We start from the raw sequence: 19,133 nt of genomic DNA, 5'->3' as shown, positions 1-19,133 counted from the left end.
ACTGTTCGCGATAAGGAATTACATTGTGGCTTCGGTTATGCACGTCAAACCTTAAGCCGCGCGTTCGGAGGGCATACTTGATAAGCCTATGACGTCCCTGTCTCCTACTAAGCTCTCACCAGAGATGGATCATTATGTTTCTCTTCAAAAGAGTTTGAGTTCCATTGAACAAATTGTTCAACTTGGTTTCCTTTCGGCCATTTTGGCGGTGACTGTGGTCTACAGAAGAGCTTTTGGTGCTCCTGTTTCAGGGTTCAATGGGGCAGGTAAATTGAGATTGGCATTGGCGGTGACAATTGTTTTTATAGCTCTATTGCAGTCCCTGTCAGACCGACTTTCAATTGCCACTAAGATCTCAACGCTTCCGCTTCATTACATCGACTGCTTCACAGACGGGTACTCACAGCCTATTCTTACACTTTTTTGGATCTACGAGGCAGCCAAAAGCTGGCTTCTTCAGTCAGACTGTGGCTATCCTTCACAAATAGTTTTCATGGTGGAACTAATTTTGATAGCACTAGAGACTCTCGTCTGGTTTACACCGAGCGCGACCAAGTCGAAGAAACACTGGTGGACATACTTAGAGAGCTTCAGATCTGATATCCTCTTGACGAAGATCAATCCAATCATTCAGGACTGTTACACATCTGGACGCATTGAGCCTGATCATCTTGTCAAGATATATCAAGAGTTTGATTCTGCAGATGCTAGTGATCGTCTTGAAAGTAACATAAGTGGAGTTTCAGATATCAGATCATTTGTTACTTGCCTCCTCTACTCGTTTTATCCAAACTTGCTCAAGTCTTTGATTCTAGAAACACTCAAATACCAACTGTATTTTCTTAGAGCTTACTTGTTGAAAAGGCTTCTACAGTTCATTGAGCAGCGGTACCTTGGCAAGGATGTTGCCTTGATTGATGGGGTAATTCTTTCATTCTCACTATGTGTCAATGATATTATCGGGAAAGGATTTTCCGCCTACGAAAACTATATTGTCCAGATTTCAGCCAATGAAATCTCAACTGCTCTACTGACGATATTGTACAAAAAAAGTCAGCGATTATCACGAAGCAGTCGTGAAACTTATGCGATTGGCAAAATTTTAAACTACGTCAAAGTCGACGTTCGTGCTATCACGATCGGCATTCGGCTAAGCGGAGACTTTATATTGGTGCCAATTCAGCTTCTCCTTTGTTTGTACTCTCTTTGGCGGCTAGTGGGGTCTTCAATGCTCGGTGGTTTGTTACTTTTTGGTATCATGGTTCCGCTAAAGTCTAAAATATTGGAACTCTACATGGCCAGATTTAGGCTATATCGGATCCTGAGAGGAAGGTTCACTACTGCAGTCAGTAACCTCTTCTCTTCAATCAAGCTACTCAAACTTCAATCGTTGGAAGACATAATGGTGAGCAGGCTCTTTCAAACAAGACTTGAAGTTGTTGACCCAGCTGCCCGATCTAAGGAAGCCTTTAATTTGCTATTTGAGCTGTTGTGGCTGATACAGCCTTTTCTCTTGTCGTTGACAACGTTTGCCTGCTACACCTATTTTCAAAATCGACCCTTGCAGGCAGACGTCATCTATCCTACCTTGCATTTGCTTGTCCTTCTCTCGATTCCAGTTCAGAAGATTCCTCAGTTGATATCTGCCACTGCCAATGCGAAAGTTTCCCTTGAGAGGGTTGTAGATTTCTTGAATTGCAAGGAGCTCAATCTTGAGGTTGAGTCAAATAACTCGAGTAACGCGATAGAGATCCAAGGCAACTTTTCCTGGGATTCGACGTCCGGGAAATGCATCTTGAAAGAGATTGATTTCACTGTGGCAAAAGGTGAATTTGTTTGCTTGTTCGGTAGAAGCGGATCCGGCAAAACTGCTCTACTTTCCGCTATTTCAGGTGGTCTTGAATCTATGAGCAACGACAGCAAGGCGGTTGTCAATGGCTCAATGGCTAATGTCGGCCAAACTCCATGGCTTTTGAACGAGACGATACGTGATAATATACTCTTTGGGAAGATCTACGACCAGGGTATGTATGAGAAGGTGCTTGACGTTTGTCAACTCACTCCTGATATCGAGAGATTCTCCCTCGGAGACAAAACTATTGTTGGAGATATGGGCTATACATTATCTGGTGGTCAAAAGGCGAGAATTGCTTTAGCCAGGGCCGTCTACTCTGAGGCAGATGTTTACTTGATAGATGATGTCCTCAGTGCCGTGGACAACCATGTCGGTAAAAAGCTATTTACAGAAGTGTTTTCAGAAAATGGAGTCCTAGCGGGCAAAACTGTTGTTTTTGCTACGAATAATCAGCTAATTCGAGCTCACGCAGACCGTTCATACTACATTGATAACGGTAAGATCATCGAGGATAGGGCACTGGCGAGTGGGCATTCGACTACTAAGCACTTGGCTTTACAGGACGGGCCTCCAGTAGGGAACTCCGAAAGCATCAAGCGTCACCATGATCCTTATAATCCCTTTCAATTGCATGTGGAGAAATACAAACAACGTCCGGCAAACGAGTCAAGGAAAATAAGAAGTGAAGTGTACTTGAGGTATTTCAAAGCCTTCTCTCGAACAAATTTGATCATCATGGGTGTATTGTCTACCCTAGCTATTACTTTTCAGCTAACTACAGATTTGTGGCTCAAAAAGTGGACTGAGAACGAACATCAGGATGGCTTCCATTACCTTACTGGCTATGCTATTATCGGATTTGCAAATGAGTGCATGAATTTTGTAAGAGGATGGTTTTTACTTTGCAATTTGGGTCTCGAAGGTGCCAACAAAATATTCATTGACATGACCCTTAGCCTTGTTGGATCGAAAATTAGCTTCTTCGATGTAACACCAAGAGCAAATGTCCTTCAAAGATACATGACCCATTTATACAATATTGAAACCGCTCTTCCAAAGAATCTATATCAATTGCTCAAAAACTCATCCTCAGCTTTATTGTCGGTCCTTCTGATCATTTATCAGTCTCCCTCTACCATACCCATCTTAGTCATTGTTGCCTCGGGGTTTTGCTACTACAACTGGGTATACATTGGTGCTGAAAGAGAGCTTAAGAGTTTTGGTATTATCACCAAAACCCCATTTTTTACACTTTTACAAGAAACACTAGACGGAGCAGAGACTATAAGGACCTTCCGTCAAACGGAAAGATTCACCAGAAGAAGTATTTTGGATTGCAACTTTGAGGTTGGGTCTTCCCTCTTGAACCTCTATGTGTCAGAATGGCTCGATTTGCGGTTGAACTTGATTACATCAGCTCTTACCTTTCTCACGTCGCTATTCTTTGTTTTTAGGAGTGGACAAGGCAACATATCAGGCGGAACTGTGGGCTCAAATTTGGGTTATGCATCGACAATTTCGGTGTCCTTTAAGCAGATAGTTGGTGCTTTTTCTAAATTGGAAGGACATTTCACGGCGGTTGAAAGATGTTTCGAGTACACGGATTTGGAACAGGAGGAAGACAGTGACCAACTGGACGTCGATTATACTTGGAGGCCAAAAGGAAAAATTCAATTTGAGAATTATTCCGGGGCCTATATTGGAACAGCAGAGCTGGCTCTTCGAGGAGTTTCCTTTTCCGCCAATGAAGGTGAGAAGTTGGGGGTTATTGGGAGAACTGGAGCAGGCAAGAGTTCACTCATTCTTGCGTTATTCAGAATGTTACCTTCAACTGGAGGCAGAATTACAATTGACGGTACTGACATCAGCAAAATCAAGCTAACAACTTTGAGGAAAGGACTCAGTGTTATCTCGCAAGACACCTATATTCTTCCAGGTTCAATCAGATTCAATCTCGACCCATTTGATGAGTACCTGGATCATGATCTTTGGGACGCATTGAAAGATGTGCATCTCCTTGATACTATTAAGGAGCTTCCTCAAGGATTGCAATACGAAGTTAGTGAAAACGGCTCTAAGTTCTCTGTTGGAGAGAAACAGCTTTTCTGCTTGGCAAGAGCGCTCTTGAAGAAATCGGATATACTCATTTTGGATGAAGCTACGGCCTCCGTTGATTTCGAAACGGATAAAGTCATCCAGGCAGTGGTGAGGAAGAAAGCAAAGGACAGAACTGTGATAACCATTGCTCACCGAATCGACACAATTTTGGATTCGGATAAAATCTTGGGTCTTGATAATGGAAGAGTTGTTGAGTTTGATACTCCGCAATCTTTATTGGCGGATCCAAAAAGTCTACTACTGGGATTAGTGAATGCTGGTTCTTCATAGCCTCTCTTAAAGCATTCACAATATAAACAGTTGGAGCCAGCGCCATTCCGATAGAGTTTTTAAGCCTTCGTTGGAATGTAGTTCAAATGTAATGCGTTGTGTCTCTTCGAGTGCTTGCATAATAACGAGGTGAAGTATATCGTCTGGAGAATTACCACATCAACTCCGTGAGCTTACTCTTTTGAAAGTAAGTAAGAGCATGCTGTTTGAAACAAGCCATTTATTTTTGTCTTCCGGACTTGGTTACCCAAGTCGGCTTAGATCTGTGCGGTAGTGTTGAACTACGCAGGGGAGGTCTCAAGATTGCTTTCCCCAGAGAGGGCGCCTCGGTGTTGCTTAGCCATGTAGCGTAAATCCAACATATCAATGTGGGGCTTCCCCATCGATCTTAGGCCCTCATAATTGCTGAGGTATGCTATCCATCACCTCATCGTCTTCTTTCAATACTTCGCTGCTTTCCTGAAACCTTATTTCCGCGCTATAATGGATTTCCATCATTGTTTACAAAATAAAGGGGTTTCGGGGACATTATTCCCAAGGCTGGGCCATCAGAAAGATCTCGTATTACATTACACAAAATAGGAGTATGGACCTAGTCTCGCCGCAGGAGCCAGTGCCGCGGCTCATGCCTAAGCGAACGTCAATCTCAAAAAGAAGCACCACAAGCCCCCAAGCTCTAATTTTGGATTGGTATTTCTTCCAATATAGGCGCTATAGACATCGAAATCATGAATCTAAGTTTTTTAAAATTTGAGGTGGTTTTCGATTTTTGGTGGATGGTACACTTTTGCAGTGAGAGAGCCCTTCGCAGCCAGATTATGCAAACTAAAAGATGCTTGCTGCCTTCTGGCAAAAATACAATCTATACTATAATTCAAAGCAACAAACCAAACAGTTTGGTCCCCTCAGCAATAAAACAGACCCCCAAAAGTACCTGACCCCTTAAAAGAAACTTGCGGAAGTCACCATACGTTCATCTGCCGGGCAGTCGTCTTCCGACGAGACCCTGGGTATAGTGGACTTACAAAATGCGTAATGTACGGAATGTGAGTCCGCTACGCAAAAAGGCACCAACGCGTCTACAAATTACAGCAAAGACCACGAAAGACGATTCAGCCGATGATCATCGAGATTTCTGCTTTCTTGGATTTTTTTTTCTCTGCTCTTCCTCATCGATTTCTCCTAACCGTAGCGCATTAGCAAGAGCGTCTCACAGTGCTGCTTGACGGCAGTTCCTGCAGGCCATTGTTTTCCGAATACGGGAGGGTTATTATATTCCTCCATTGCCAAAAATACAGACGTGCAAAAAAACTAGATCGCCTTCTGACAAAACCACCAGAGTTTGCTAGGATGGTGCTTTTGTGGAAGAAGAACCCAGGACCCTCGGGCGAGGAGTCCAGCTTCGAGTACACAGACAGCGACTCCTCAGACGACAACAGACCTTTGAAAGCGAAGAGGAAGCTGCCTCCTATCTCACCTGACATGGACAACGGTCACAAGAGTCCGCTGACATCGCCAGAAATATACCAGAGCAGCCAGATGGACCACTCTGAGGCCGGGAAAAGGCTGGCTCGTTACGCCACAGACCCTATAATTGTAAACTGGTCTGAGCTTTTGCAGAAACGAGCCGCAAATGTCTTTGATCCAGACTTTGGAAGAGTCGAGTTTCAAGGATTCGAAGGCACCAGCGCCATGAGAAAAGCGCAGCTACATGCATTTGACCACAGCACGGAACCTGCTGATGGGACTAAGGAGGACATACAGGGGGATATTGATCCCGTAGAGGCCGAGGCAAGGATGGTCAGGCAGCAGGAGCTCCAGCGGCAGAACAACGAGCTCAACCGCCGCCGTAGCCTTGAACGGCACCAGGAGCGTAAAGCTAAGAAAAAGAACCAAAGCACGAGTCCAGAGATGGAGGAGGCTCTCAAGGAAATACGCCACGCTGAGCGTCGGCATCGCAAGCTTGAGAGAAGAAAAAAGAAGGAGGCAGCCAGAGAACGCCAAACTCAGGAGCAGTGGTACATTGAAGAGCAGGAGTTTCTCAAGCTGGAACGTGAGAAGGAAGCTGCCAGGGAAGCTGCTCGCGAGGCATCCAGGGAAGAGAAGCGTTTGCGTAAAGAAGCAAAGCGGGCTGAAAAAGAAAAGCGTCGTCAGGAACGAGAGCGAGAGCGTGAGGAGGAGCGTGAACGGGAACGGGAACGGGAACGTGAACGTGAGAAGGAACGCGAGAAAAAGAGAAGAGAGGAGGAAAAAGCCAGAGAGCGCAGGGAGCGTCAACGGCAGAGAGAGGAGGCTGAAAGAGAAAGAGTTCGCCAGGAGGAAGAGGCAGAGCGTGAGCGTGTCCGGCAAGAAGAAGAGGCCGAGAGAAGGCGTCAAGAGGAGGAAGCCGAGCGTACTCGTCGGGAAGAAAGACGTGAGCGTCGTCGGGAACGTCGCAACAGAAGCAGAGGCCGTGAACTTGACGAGAATAGTCCCGAGGCTCAGGAAAGAAATCGTCGTCGTCGTGAGGCCAGAGAAGAAAGGGCTCGCCAGCGTGAAGAAAGGGCAACTGAACGAGCAATCAGGCAAGTTCAGGCTGCCGAAAGAGCAGCAGAGAGAAGAGCAGAACGGCGCCGGCGCCGTGCTCTTGATGCTCAGGCCACGGCAGCCATGGGACCGCCTCCTAGAGACGAATACAGCACCATCGACGAAGACATTCCTCCATACCGTGAGCGCCTACACAAGTACCTTGATTTGGTGGCCTACGACGAGCGTTTTGCACCTATTCTTCGTGTGAACCGATACTTGGTTTGCGGCGACGATGAGTTGATTGCAGCGATCAACAAATTTTCGAGCCTGAACCTCTTGCCAAAAAAGACAGATCTTTGGAACATCTCTCATGTGGACGACACGGAGTACGAAAACATGATCCCGGTACTTATACCGGAGAACTCCTACTACGAAAATGAAATCTTGGGCCTCGTGACCCCAGACACCCGGAGCCTAGTGAGCTAGGCGATTGTATTATAGAAATGGAAACAACACATGATGTTTTGGACGTTTAATTGTAGTGAGAGTCAGACAGCTGGGAGACATAGACATACTACTCCACCCTGCTGCCCATGATGTCTGAGAAAGAGCTCTACTGAGAAAATCTCAAACTGAAAAAGATAGACTCATGTCTGTTTCAGAGATCAAGTCAGCATTTGCAAAGATATGTTATTGCTTCTTATCGAATTGCCAACAGTGAAGTATTTTGGCAATTTCTCAACCCAAATAATATCTCCGCCGCAGCTAAATAAGCACCAGATTATTGGCTGCGAAAACGTCACCCTGATAAGGCCATAAAGCCTCCGAAATGCAATAATCCTTCTTGATTCTCTCTATGACTGACCCAAATGAATGTAAACTAAAAGCCGCCATTTCGAAATCTAACCTTTATTTTGTTAGTGACGGAAATCTGAGACGCTCGGCCGTTATGATACTGGCTGACTGCTTCCGCACCCGTACAATCGAGATAGCACAAAAAAATACCGTTTTCAACTCATCGCCCTGATAACGTTATAACATGCCTGGCCCAGAGGGATTCACCAAGGTAACAGAAGACGCCCACAGGTCGTCTGATGCCATCATGCAAAATCCTTACGGCCCCAACCCGGCCGATTTCCTTTCGAATGTCTCCAGTTTTGAGTTGATTGAATCAACTCTCAGAGAAGGAGAGCAGTTCGCCAATGCTTTTTTCTCCACAGAGACCAAGATTGAAATCGCTAAGGCTCTTGACGATTTTGGTGTTGACTACATCGAGTTGACTTCTCCAGTTGCCTCTGATCAATCGAGAAAGGACTGTGAGGCTATCTGTAAGTTGGGCTTGAAGGCTAAGATCTTGACCCATATCCGTTGTCATATGGACGACGCGAAGGTGGCTGTTGAGACTGGTGTTGATGGTGTTGATGTCGTTATTGGCACCTCCCAGTTCTTGAGACAGTACTCACATGGTAAAGATATGTCTTACATTGCCCAGAGTGCAGTTGAGGTTATCGAGTTTGTCAAGTCCAAGGGTATCGAGATCAGATTCTCTTCCGAGGACTCCTTCAGATCCGACTTGGTGGATTTGTTGAACATCTACAAAACCGTCGACAAAATCGGCGTCAACAGAGTTGGTATTGCCGACACTGTTGGCTGTGCCAACCCCAGACAGGTCTACGAGTTGGTCAGAACCTTGAAGTCAGTTGTTTCTTGTGACATCGAATGTCATTTCCATAACGACACTGGTTGTGCTATTGCCAACGCTTACACTGCTTTGGAGGGTGGTGCCAAGTTGATCGATGTCTCTGTTTTGGGTATTGGTGAGAGAAACGGTATCACTCCCCTCGGAGGCCTCATGTCGAGAATGATTGCTGCTGACAGAGACTATGTGCTTTCTAAGTACAAGTTGCACAAGTTGAGAGATCTCGAGAACCTCGTTGCCGAGGCTGTTCAGGTGAACATTCCTTTTAACAACCCCATCACTGGTTTCTGTGCTTTCACCCACAAGGCCGGTATCCACGCCAAGGCTATTTTGGCCAACCCTTCTACCTACGAGATTTTGAGCCCCTCAGATTTCGGTCTCACCAGATACATTCACTTTGCTAATAGATTGACCGGATGGAATGCCATCAAGTCCAGAGTCGACCAGTTGAACTTGCAGTTAACAGACGAGCAGTGCAAGGAAGTCACCAACAAGATCAAGAAGTTGGGTGACGTGAGACAGTTGAACATCGATGACGTCGACTCGATCATCAAGGACTTCCATGCGGACCTCTCCGTTCCCGGTACTCCCGTGCCTGCAAAGAAACAGAAAATCTAAGCTATACTGGATATACAAATGACGTTTGCACTCACGTAGATTAAATTAAAATTAAATGATTGTTATCATATGCTAAAGTCTACCAGCTGTGGGTAGCAATGTCGTACATCATCAACAGCACAGCGATGCCGCCGAAAACGAGACACATTGTGGTGCAGGCCATGATGGCCTTCCTTCTGGAAGCGGTCTTAATTGTGATTCCATCCTTGTGTTCCTGAGAATACAAGAAGACGCCAGTGACGATGTTCAAGCTGGCAATGAGCGAACACACGAGTTCAGTGACTCCGTGTCTGAGCATCGTGAAAAAAACTAACAGTGGTTCAAGCAATCTCTCTCCATTTAGCTCATAGGGATGATAAATAAACTTTGACTTATCGCTGTTGTGGCATTCAGCTTGCGCAAACTAGTCGGGCCAAGGTAGGGAGAACAGATAACTTAGTTCAAGAAAACTATGGGCTAATTCTTGACCATCATGGCTCGGAGTGCACAGGACCCTGTAGCAGCCTTTGTTGGTTCACGTGAGCAAAGCTTGCCCATTTCTGCTTGCCGATGCGAAAAGGCTAATAGAGAAGCGCTGCAGCGCCTTCATTCTCTACCTTGAAGATTGATGATTATTGGAAGTTCCAACCTTCTTTTGATCTTCCTCATCGTCATCCTCTTCGTCACTGTCATCAACGGGGACGGTGTAAGTCTTTCTTTGGAAATCCTTAATATGGGCCTTATTCAAGGCATTCAGAATAGCATTAATAGTAGAACGCCTGCGTAACGCCTCGCCCATTTTGGCAGGTCCGTGGAAGTCGGACTTACGCAGCGAGTCAATGCTTGCCTCTTCGTCGAAAAGTTGGTCGGATTTTGCCAGTCTGCGGCTAAGTGCGGTGGTTCTTGCAGCCAGTTTCCTGCTGATTGAAGGAGGAACTCCTGCGGCCGGTTCTTCACTGCCTTCGGAATCTGGAGAGTAGTCATCGTCGGAAGACTTGAATTCGTCATATTTCATGTCCACCAAGCGCTTGATAGCCGACTCTACCTTCGACAGAATCATGTATGGCAACGGGGAGTCTCTGGAAGCTCTGAATAGAATCACATTTGTGCAGTGTTCATTCTCCATACGGAAGAACATCCAAACGAAACGACGGAAAAGCTCAGCGAGAGCGATGCAGAAACTGGTCACAGCCAGCTGCTGGATTTGACTCGAGAAGAATGCGTAGAAGATCCATTGGAAACGAAGAATGACATTCAAAACCGTGGCAATGTAGTAGTAATACCTCTTCTTATAGAACAAATGGTCACGAAGAAGAAAGTTCTTGGATGTAGTCAGGCCCAACGACCAGTCCATCACGATGTCCCATGCCGATGTATAAATGGAATTGATGCAAGCGAAAGTGATAAAAGCAGCTCTGTTCTGACTCGTGCGATCGATACGCCAAACACTGAGCAAACAGTAATAAACTGCACCAATCATGTATTTAACCATGTTTGCCAAATGAGGGAATGCATCACCAGAGTCCATAAAACGACGAAGACATTGCAAGAAACGGAATATGGATGGAAGCGACTGAAGAAATCCCATGGGTCTGGAGTAACCGGAACCACATCTTGCCGTCAGGGAAGGAACCTGACCACCACCGAGTACATTCTTCCATTTGTCTGCGTAAAGGCAAAAGAAGAAGGATATGTTACCCATGGGATACGTCAATGAGCAGAGAATATCTCCCAAGTAGAAATCTCTGAACTCGACAGGGTATAGACCTGACCACAAGATTCTCCAAAGTGCTATCTGAAGCCACTGTCTGCTTGCTCCATAAAGCAGGGTTCCCGGCCAAAGAAAGATGATGAGCATGATGCACAAATAAATAAGTGGGAAAGTTCTGCCAGGGAAAGTTTCAGGCCAAAAATCTTTGAACGAAAACCACCCAATAAGCCCAAGTAATGAAAAGCTTAGCGAGGGGAGTAGCCAGAACTGCTTGAAGTCGAGGGCATTTGCCAAATTGAACTCAAAAATAAACTTGTAGCTAATCTTGAAGTGATCGTAGACTATCAAGTTGATTCCCACGAAGAAAAATGCCAAGTTAATAAGAAGAAAACCTCCCCAAAGTTGAAGAAGAAATCTTCCCTCAGACATTTGATTGCTCAATGTTTTATCCAATGCCACAACCAAACCGATAATAAATAAGGGGAGCCCAATGCCTAGGAAGGCACCAGACAAGAAGGTGCTCAAATAATGCTGGGGTTGTCTAATCTCGGCGCTTGTATAAGCGTATGTTGTACTTTTAAGCCTTTCCAATCCCAGCTTCTTGTCATGTTGATTATGATCAAAGTAAGTCATGAAGAGATCCTCCACACGACTCAGGATCTTGTCTAAGACAACACTAGAAAGGAAGTACGATTGCTTGTCAATCCGCTTCAAGAACTCCTCACAGGTGCTAGTGCCGATGGCTTTGTCGAACTTCTTTGTGATTTTTCTGAACGCTGTTCTGTTCATCACTCTATACGACTTGAGCAAGGCGATAAGTCTATAATGTTCCACCAAGGCGCCCTTCAATTGTCTCTTTGCGTAGAGGTAAGGCACGCCAAAGCTCTTTTTCTTTGTGTAGTCACGTCTATTTTGTTGCTTTGCCTGAGCAGGTGTGGTCTCAGGTACCTGAGTCATCCTCTCGTCCTCGGACGGGTTGATCAGCTCGTCGTCAACGTCTGAATCAAGGAATCCAATCACACCGTTTCTTATTTGATTCTCAATGTAGTTAGGATCATAATTGTCTTTCTTGTCCTGTTCGGTGAGGCGGAGGCTCGTATCTTTCAGCTTCTTCTTCCTCCATTTGTTGAGAAATGCCGTTGATGGAAGCGAAGGGAACTCGTACTTCTGCAAACGCAGCATCCAGGCCCTGAACTTAATGGCAAGGCTATCAACAGTAGCACCAGCCGGTACCCTGGAGGATGCAACAGACAAAACACGTTTTTGCATGTGTCCCCTGTGGTCTTTCAAGTGGAAAAATTGGTCTTCGAGGATGAGGAATCTTTCATATACTTCTTTCTCTTTCAGCTTATAAAACGTATCTACTTTCTCCAACTCAGCGTCGAGCCACTTGTAAAATTCTGTCTTGTCCTCGTTGAACTGGTCTCTTTTGTCTTTGTTAGACTTGCTCGAGAAGTTGAAGATCGAGCCTTTTCTTCTGGAAGTATCATCGGGACCCTGAGACGCGGCTGGTGGAAGTTGTGGGACATTGGAAACATAAGGGCGGCCATCGTCACGAGTACGTAGCAAAGGCGTGGTGTCTGTTGACCTCAGGTCCTCGGCTGCCTGTCGACTAGCAGAGGCCTTGCGGATATACTTCTTCCCCGCCTTGTAGTCCACATACTGCTCCTTCCACTCAGGCACCAAACCCTGACTTAAGGCTTCGCCAAACTTCATTCTGGAGGCTGATTTGCGGGATCGTGGAGAGAAGTGGGATGCTTATCTACCTCGAGTATAGTGGGTAGATAGGGCCGCACCTCATCCTTGCCTGCCGTACAGGACCACCTGGGTTTGCAACCGTTTTCTATCTTTCATACCTGACATAGAGAGCGTCCACAAAGTGCGGGTGCTTTATGCCTGGGGATTTGGCGCTTTTATACCCTTCCACCGCCTCCCTCACGGACCAGCCACAACGTTCTATGAGATAGCAACAAATGAAGAATCCAGTGCGATTGAACCCATAGTGGCAGTGCACGGCTATGAGCGGCTCAGGCTCGCTCGTAGAGCCAAGGATATCATCAATGAGCTGTATGAATCGCCTGATAGCCACGTGGTCAGGCACCACTTTCGACACAGTGGCACACTTGTAATACTGTATTTTCTCAAACGTTTTGGGACTGTAGGGTGGTATATCTGCGGAGATGTCAACGATGGCTATTAATTTGCCCTTGATTGGGTTACCGTCCTGAGCGTCCCCGTAAAATTTGTTCTCAACTACCAGCGGCGAGTGGTTTTCATCACCTTCTCTTAGAGTTTTCATTCCAAGCAATTTAGCCACATCTTTTCCGTTGCGTCTTGTTATATTGTGGGAGATGGCTTGTGTTTGCAGCCACTTGAGTTCATTCTTCAAACCCCACTTGTCACCTGAGATTTCGGCTTTTAGCTTGAGTACCCAAGCAGGCAGTAAATGTAGACGCTCTGGGAAGCGCAGTTCAAAGTGATTAAGGACAAGCCCGCTGATGAACTCAGGCTTCGATAGGAGCAAAGAATGGCCCGCATTCTTCACCTCTACGACGTTGCATACCTTCTTCTGCCAGTATTCCGTGAGGAAATCATTCAAGTCGTGAATGATCTTGACAGACGTGACCTTGTCGTCAATACCTCCAACGAGCAACGTCTTCTCGTATGTCTTTGGATCTTTGACGTTATTGTTGAGTCTAAAGATAGCGTTGACTAGTTCCAGGTAGCCAGCACGGTTGAAACCACTGATGTAACGGAGTAGTATCCTCGTGTCTATGTCAAGATTCCACCTGAATTGGCGTGCTCGTTGGTGTAGACTGCTCTGGTGGGTCAATTGTCTGTACACGCTCTTGCTGATGAGACCCGGAAGTCTGTCCCAGACTCTAAATAAGTTAAAGATCCACGCAAATTTCATCAAGTAGCCAGAGAAACCGAGCGAGTGCTTTGACTCGGTTTTTTGGTGAACGTCATCGACGAAAGGCGGAGGAGATAACAACACGAGGCCTTCTACCTTGCCTTTTTCGAGCACATTAGCAGTTTTCGTGGCTAAGTGAGTACCCATGGAGTGACCCACAAGTATCACTTTCTTTTCAGGAGCCACGGTCTGCTGAATATATTGTTTGATCATGCTCACTAGGTTCTCAGTAGCGTAGTCGCCCCACAGCAAGGCCTTCACGCTCGAGGAGATGTCGGCTTTTTCCTCTGCAGAGATATCACTGACGATCTTGTGGCTGTCTTTGAATTCGAGCTTGGAATTACCAAAGCCGGGCAAATCTAGGGCCACGACTTCCAGGCACTGGGAGAGTAGCGCCATCAACGGTTCGAACTGCGACATCTGTCCACCCAAACCATGGATAAACACAATCACAGGCAGCTCAGATACCTCCTGTAAGATGTTTGGCGCCAAGGGCTCATCTTTGGCAAAATTGGTCAATGGATGTGGAGCATGTATGCTGTATAGGGAGAGTCTGTTGACGGACAACTTGGGGTAGGAGGCTAGGTCTAACGAAACAGTTTTCCCGTACTTAGCCACGAAAGCACAGTCACTGGGTTCATGCTCGAGAACGAACTTCTCCAAGACATTGGTTTGGCGAAATATGACTAGGCGAATAAATAACCACGTTCTTTTCCAAGAAGTGCTGGTGAGGGCGGCCTGTTGCGAGGATAACTGACTGAGCAGGAGCTCGGGTGCCTCAGAGTGCTGAAGCAAAACGACGTTTTCTTCGTCTCCTGACAGCATGTTGATAAGGAAAAAGAGGGGTGTTGGACAGCGCTTCTTGAGATAAGTAGTCACTGCGCAGGCCATGCGGTAGTTGCAAAATGACGCACTGATTGCAGCCTTTCATAGCAAATCGGGAGATGGTCAATTCGAGGCAGGGCATTGTTAAATATTAGAAATGGCTTTTGAAAATGGTGAAAGTGGGGTACTATTGTCTCTTGGCGTACCTCGGTTATGAGAGACAGGGTCCACGAACCAGCCGTATCTACGGGTTTAGTGAGCGTACTGAGGCCTCAACAGAATACAGAATCATAGTAAAAGGGGGGCATTTCGCTGATTTTTTAAAACCATGCATATGTTTCAGTCCGACTGAAAAGAAATACTTCTTATCTCTCGATCTATTATTGTTGCCACCTTGGTGCGTTTCGAGGCTTGTCACCTGTTTTTGTGCTACTGCCACGAGGTTTCTCATACTCTTGTCTTGACGATCATTCCACTCAGAATTGTGGGCACAATAAGTTCGAATTAAACCTTACGCTCATACGAAATTCAAGGATATGTAGTAAAAAGTTGCATAAACATGCTCTCATAGTTCACCTCATGAGTCACTCTACATGGCTGCAAATGGCACACAGTAGCCTATGTTTCAAACGCAAACAAGATTTCCAAAGACACTCCGTTACATCAATTACATTCAGGTATCATCACGCTTTCATTGATCGTCTCATCTTCAATTTTCGCCACACCCCATAATTAGCATCACTGTCCCGGGTATGCCCAGACAGCCCTCCGTCACATAAATCGCGAATCAACATCAAGAAACATAACCGCTACTACTTAATATCTACCACCATGAGCGACACATGGCGCAACTCTGGACGGCTCGGGTCGCCGAGTCTCCATGATTCCATGGACGATTTTGAAAACTCCTTAGATCGAGCGCTAAACTCGGCGTCCAACAATTTCTTTGAATATCGATCCAGCTCCAGACAAGGCTCCCAGGGCTCTATAGCCATTCCTATGTCCGACCTTAATCCACAAGGTACCGTTGAACACGATGATGAAGGTGACTCTCACCCACTTATGGCACAGCATGACTCCTCTATGATTCTTGATCCCTTACCGAGAGGTCCACCTCCAAGAAGAAGATTCTGGGATAGAACCCTTGGATTGTTCAGGACCATCAAGGAAGAAGTTTCCAGAGAGATGTCCGACCGTTCGCTTCGAAACAATCCTGATCCTGACCTGGACTTGGGCTCAGAGAGATACGTCTCACCTCGCAATACTTCCAAGAAGTTTCCGTCCAACGCCATCTCCAATGCTAAGTACAACCCAATCACATTCATTCCGCTCATTCTTTACGAGCAGTTCAAGTTCTTCTTCAACTTGTACTTCTTGCTAGTTGCGTTGTCACAGATCATTCCACAGCTACGAATTGGCTACTTGTCATCATACATTGTTCCCCTCGCATTCGTCCTCACCGTCACAATGATGAAGGAGGCAGGCGACGACATCGCTAGAAGAAAGAGAGATTCAGAGCAGAATAATGAGCGCTACGAGGTTCTCAATCGCCAATCTCCCATCACCCAAGACGTCGCAATGGTGCAGTCTAAGAACTTGAAAGTGGGCGACTTGGTGAGACTCCATAAGGACCGCAGGATACCGGCGGATATGATTTTGCTTCAGTCCTCCGATGCCAACGGCGAGGCATTCATCAAAACTGACCAGTTGGATGGTGAAACGGATTGGAAGCTAAGAGTAGCTTGCAGTCTAACTGACGCAATCACTGACATCAGCAAACTCGTCAACAACATTTCCCTCATTGTCGACAAGCCAACCAAATCTATTCACAAATTTGACGGCAAACTTATTTATCACCAAAGCTCAGGCAACAACAAGACCATACCCCTCACTGTTGACCAGACTTTATGGGCAAACACTGTTCTTGCATCCGGTACTGCCATTGGTGTCGTTGTATACACCGGCGTTGAGACCCGCCAGTCGATGAACACCACCATGTCTGGTGTTAAGACAGGGCTCTTAGAATTGGAAATCAACAGTTTGTCCAAAATCCTTTGCATAACGGTCTTTTTGTTGTCAGTGATTTTGGTTTTGGCTCACGGATTCCCATTGAAGAAAACCTGGTACATCGACATACTTCGATTCTTAATTCTTTTCTCGACCATCATCCCAGTGTCTCTTCGTGTGAATCTTGATTTGGCCAAATCAGTCTATGCATCTCATATTCAAAAGGACAGAGAAATACCCAATACCATTGTCCGGACGTCGACAATCCCGGAGGACTTGGGTAGGGTTGAATACCTTTTGAGCGACAAAACGGGCACATTGACTCAAAATGATATGGAAATGAAAAAGCTTCATCTTGGTTCGATCTGCTACGCCGGTGACACATTCGACATTGTTGCCGACTATGTCAGCAAGCTTTTGTTCAACGAGGGTTTAGGTGGATTCGGCTCGAAGAGAAAAGACATGTCAACCAAAGTATGTGAATTGGCACTTGTTCTTGCCTTGTGCCACAATGTGACACCCACAGAAGAAGACGGTGAGCTCACATACCAGGCCGCTTCGCCTGATGAAATTGCCATCGTGAGATTCTGTGAACAAGTGGGTCTCCGTCTCTTTAAACGTGACAGAAACAACATATCCTTGTTGCACCTTGCCACAGGTAAAGAGTTGAAGTTTGAGATCTTGTACAATTTTCCATTCAATTCCGACACTAAGAGAATGGGTATCATCGTCAAGGACTTGGAGCGTGATGAAATCACCTTCATGGAAAAAGGTGCCGACACAGTAATGGCAAATATTGTCATGGCAACCGAATGGCTTGACGAAGAGATCTCCAATATGGCAAGAGAAGGCTTGCGTACGCTTGTCATCGGTCGCAAGAGATTGAACGCTGGCTTGTACCAACTCTTCAGTAAGGATTATGAGGAGGCATCGTTGTTGATGACATCGAGGGATGCTCAAATGCAGCGTGTGGTGAGCAAGTACCTTGAAACTGACGTTGAATTACTTGGTATCACTGGTGTGGAAGACAAGCTCCAAAAGGACGTTAAGACCTCAATTGAGCTTTTGAGAAATGCTGGTATCAAAATTTGGATGTTAACAGGTGACAAAGTGGAAACAGCCAAGTGTGTGGCCATCAGTGCCAAATTGGTCGCCAGGGGTCAGTACGTGCATCAGATAACCAAGGTCCACATTGCGGATACGGCAATGAGCCAACTTGATTACCTCGTCAACAACTTCAACTCCTGTCTTCTTATCGATGGCGAATCAATTGCATTCTACATGAAACACTTTCGCCGTGAATTCATGGAGATAGCGCTTAGGCTCCCCGCAGTCATCGCATGCCGTTGTACTCCTCAGCAAAAGGCTGATATCGCATTGGCTATCAAGGAGCTTACTGGCAAAAGGGTATGCTGCATCGGTGATGGAGGAAATGACGTAAGCATGATCCAGTGTGCCGATGTAGGAGTCGGAATTGTTGGCAAGGAAGGCAAGCAGGCTTCGCTTTCAGCCGACTTTAGTATTGACCAATTCCACTTCTTGCTGAAACTTCTCCTTTGGCATGGCCGAAACTCGTACAAGAGATCGGCTAAACTTGGCCAATTTATTATCCACAGGGGTCTCATTATATCGGTTGCACAGGCCATTTACTCCATCTCATCTAAATTCGAACCCCTTGCATTGTATCAAGGGTGGCTTATGGTGGGATACAGTACATTGTACACTATGGCACCCGTATTTTCCCTTACTTTGGACCGGGACATCGATGAAAGGTTGACAAAGATGTACCCAGAATTATACAAGGAGCTCACGTTGGGCAAGTCATTGTCGTACAAGACCTTTTTCATGTGGGTGGCCATTTCATTATACCAAGGAGCCATCATCCAACTGTTGGCGCAAATATTTCACACGGTTGCACCCGAAAAGTTCCTTCCCATGGTCACCCTCTCTTTTGGAGCATTGATCTACAATGAGCTTATAATGGTTGGATTGACAATCAACACCTGGAACAAGACCATGGTGACTACCATTGTGGTGACGCTCATGATCTACATTGGACTGATTCCTTTCCTTTCCGATTACCTCGATCTAGACTACATTACGGATTTTTCCTATTACTGGCAGACGGTGGTGGTGTTGGCTGTGAGCTTGTTCCCAGTGTGGCTTACACAGACGGTGAACCGTAAGCTTAGACCACCAACGTATGCCAAGGTTCAGCAGGATTAGGTTCGGAATTAGAAGGAGCGAGGGGAAGAAACCCATTGTGCACAATTGAACTTTGTTCAGGGTCGCTGTCTGTGTTCAGGTTGTTTGGATGCGATAACGAATGACAGCCGAGAAGGCATAGATGAAAGCGATAAACCGGAGTCTGGCACAAGAGATCGAGGCCGAGCAGACAGGTTGCATGGGCGCGCATGAACGAGGAACGAGGCCAGATCAGGAGACTAAACGAAACCCAGGGAATGATGCCTGACCACATTGCCCAAAAAACACTAATTGGGTAATTCTGTTGATTTTGGCTCAGGACTGATGCTTCTTTTGGGGGCTTGAGGGAATCACATGACAACCGTGCAAAGTTGACGGTGTGTCGGTCAGGCATTCCGTTTGTGGAGGGGTGTCTACACTTCTA

General features: G+C 46.1%; 4 protein-coding genes across 4 annotated transcripts; 3 read left to right on the top strand and 1 right to left on the bottom strand.

The window, feature by feature from the left end:
* Positions 1-88: 88 nt before the first annotated feature.
* On the top strand, positions 89-7,237 carry C7M61_001769 (uncharacterized protein; the record flags this gene model as incomplete). The annotated part of the gene is made up of 2 exons (XM_024857168.1): positions 89-4,205; positions 5,583-7,237. 2 exons carry the CDS (start codon positions 89-91, stop codon positions 7,235-7,237), a joined length of 5,772 nt encoding a protein of 1,923 aa, XP_024715048.1.
* Positions 7,238-7,790: 553 nt separating this feature from the next.
* On the top strand, positions 7,791-9,068 carry LYS21 (homocitrate synthase; the record flags this gene model as incomplete). Its single annotated transcript, XM_024857167.1, has 1 exon — positions 7,791-9,068. One exon carries the CDS (start codon positions 7,791-7,793, stop codon positions 9,066-9,068), a length of 1,278 nt encoding a protein of 425 aa, XP_024715047.1.
* A 79-nt stretch (positions 9,069-9,147) lies between these two features.
* On the bottom strand, positions 9,148-14,497 carry C7M61_001767 (triacylglycerol lipase; the record flags this gene model as incomplete). The annotated part of the gene is made up of 3 exons (XM_024857166.1): positions 9,148-9,358; positions 9,665-12,475; positions 12,756-14,497. The coding sequence occupies 3 exons, from the start codon at positions 14,495-14,497 to the stop codon at positions 9,148-9,150; spliced, it is 4,764 nt and encodes a 1,587-aa protein (XP_024715046.1).
* Positions 14,498-15,328: 831 nt separating this feature from the next.
* On the top strand, positions 15,329-18,730 carry C7M61_001766 (putative aminophospholipid-translocating P4-type ATPase; the record flags this gene model as incomplete). The annotated part of the gene is made up of 1 exon (XM_024857165.1): positions 15,329-18,730. The coding sequence occupies one exon, from the start codon at positions 15,329-15,331 to the stop codon at positions 18,728-18,730; it is 3,402 nt and encodes a 1,133-aa protein (XP_024715045.1).
* Positions 18,731-19,133: the final 403 nt, after the last annotated feature.

Source organism: Candidozyma pseudohaemuli (genome assembly GCF_003013735.1).
Source record: "Candidozyma pseudohaemuli strain B12108 chromosome Unknown scaffold00002, whole genome shotgun sequence".
Lineage (NCBI taxonomy): Eukaryota > Fungi > Ascomycota > Pichiomycetes > Serinales > Metschnikowiaceae > Candidozyma > Candidozyma pseudohaemuli.
Note: the sequence above shows the minus strand (reverse complement) of the source record. Positions and strands in the feature narration are given on the sequence as shown.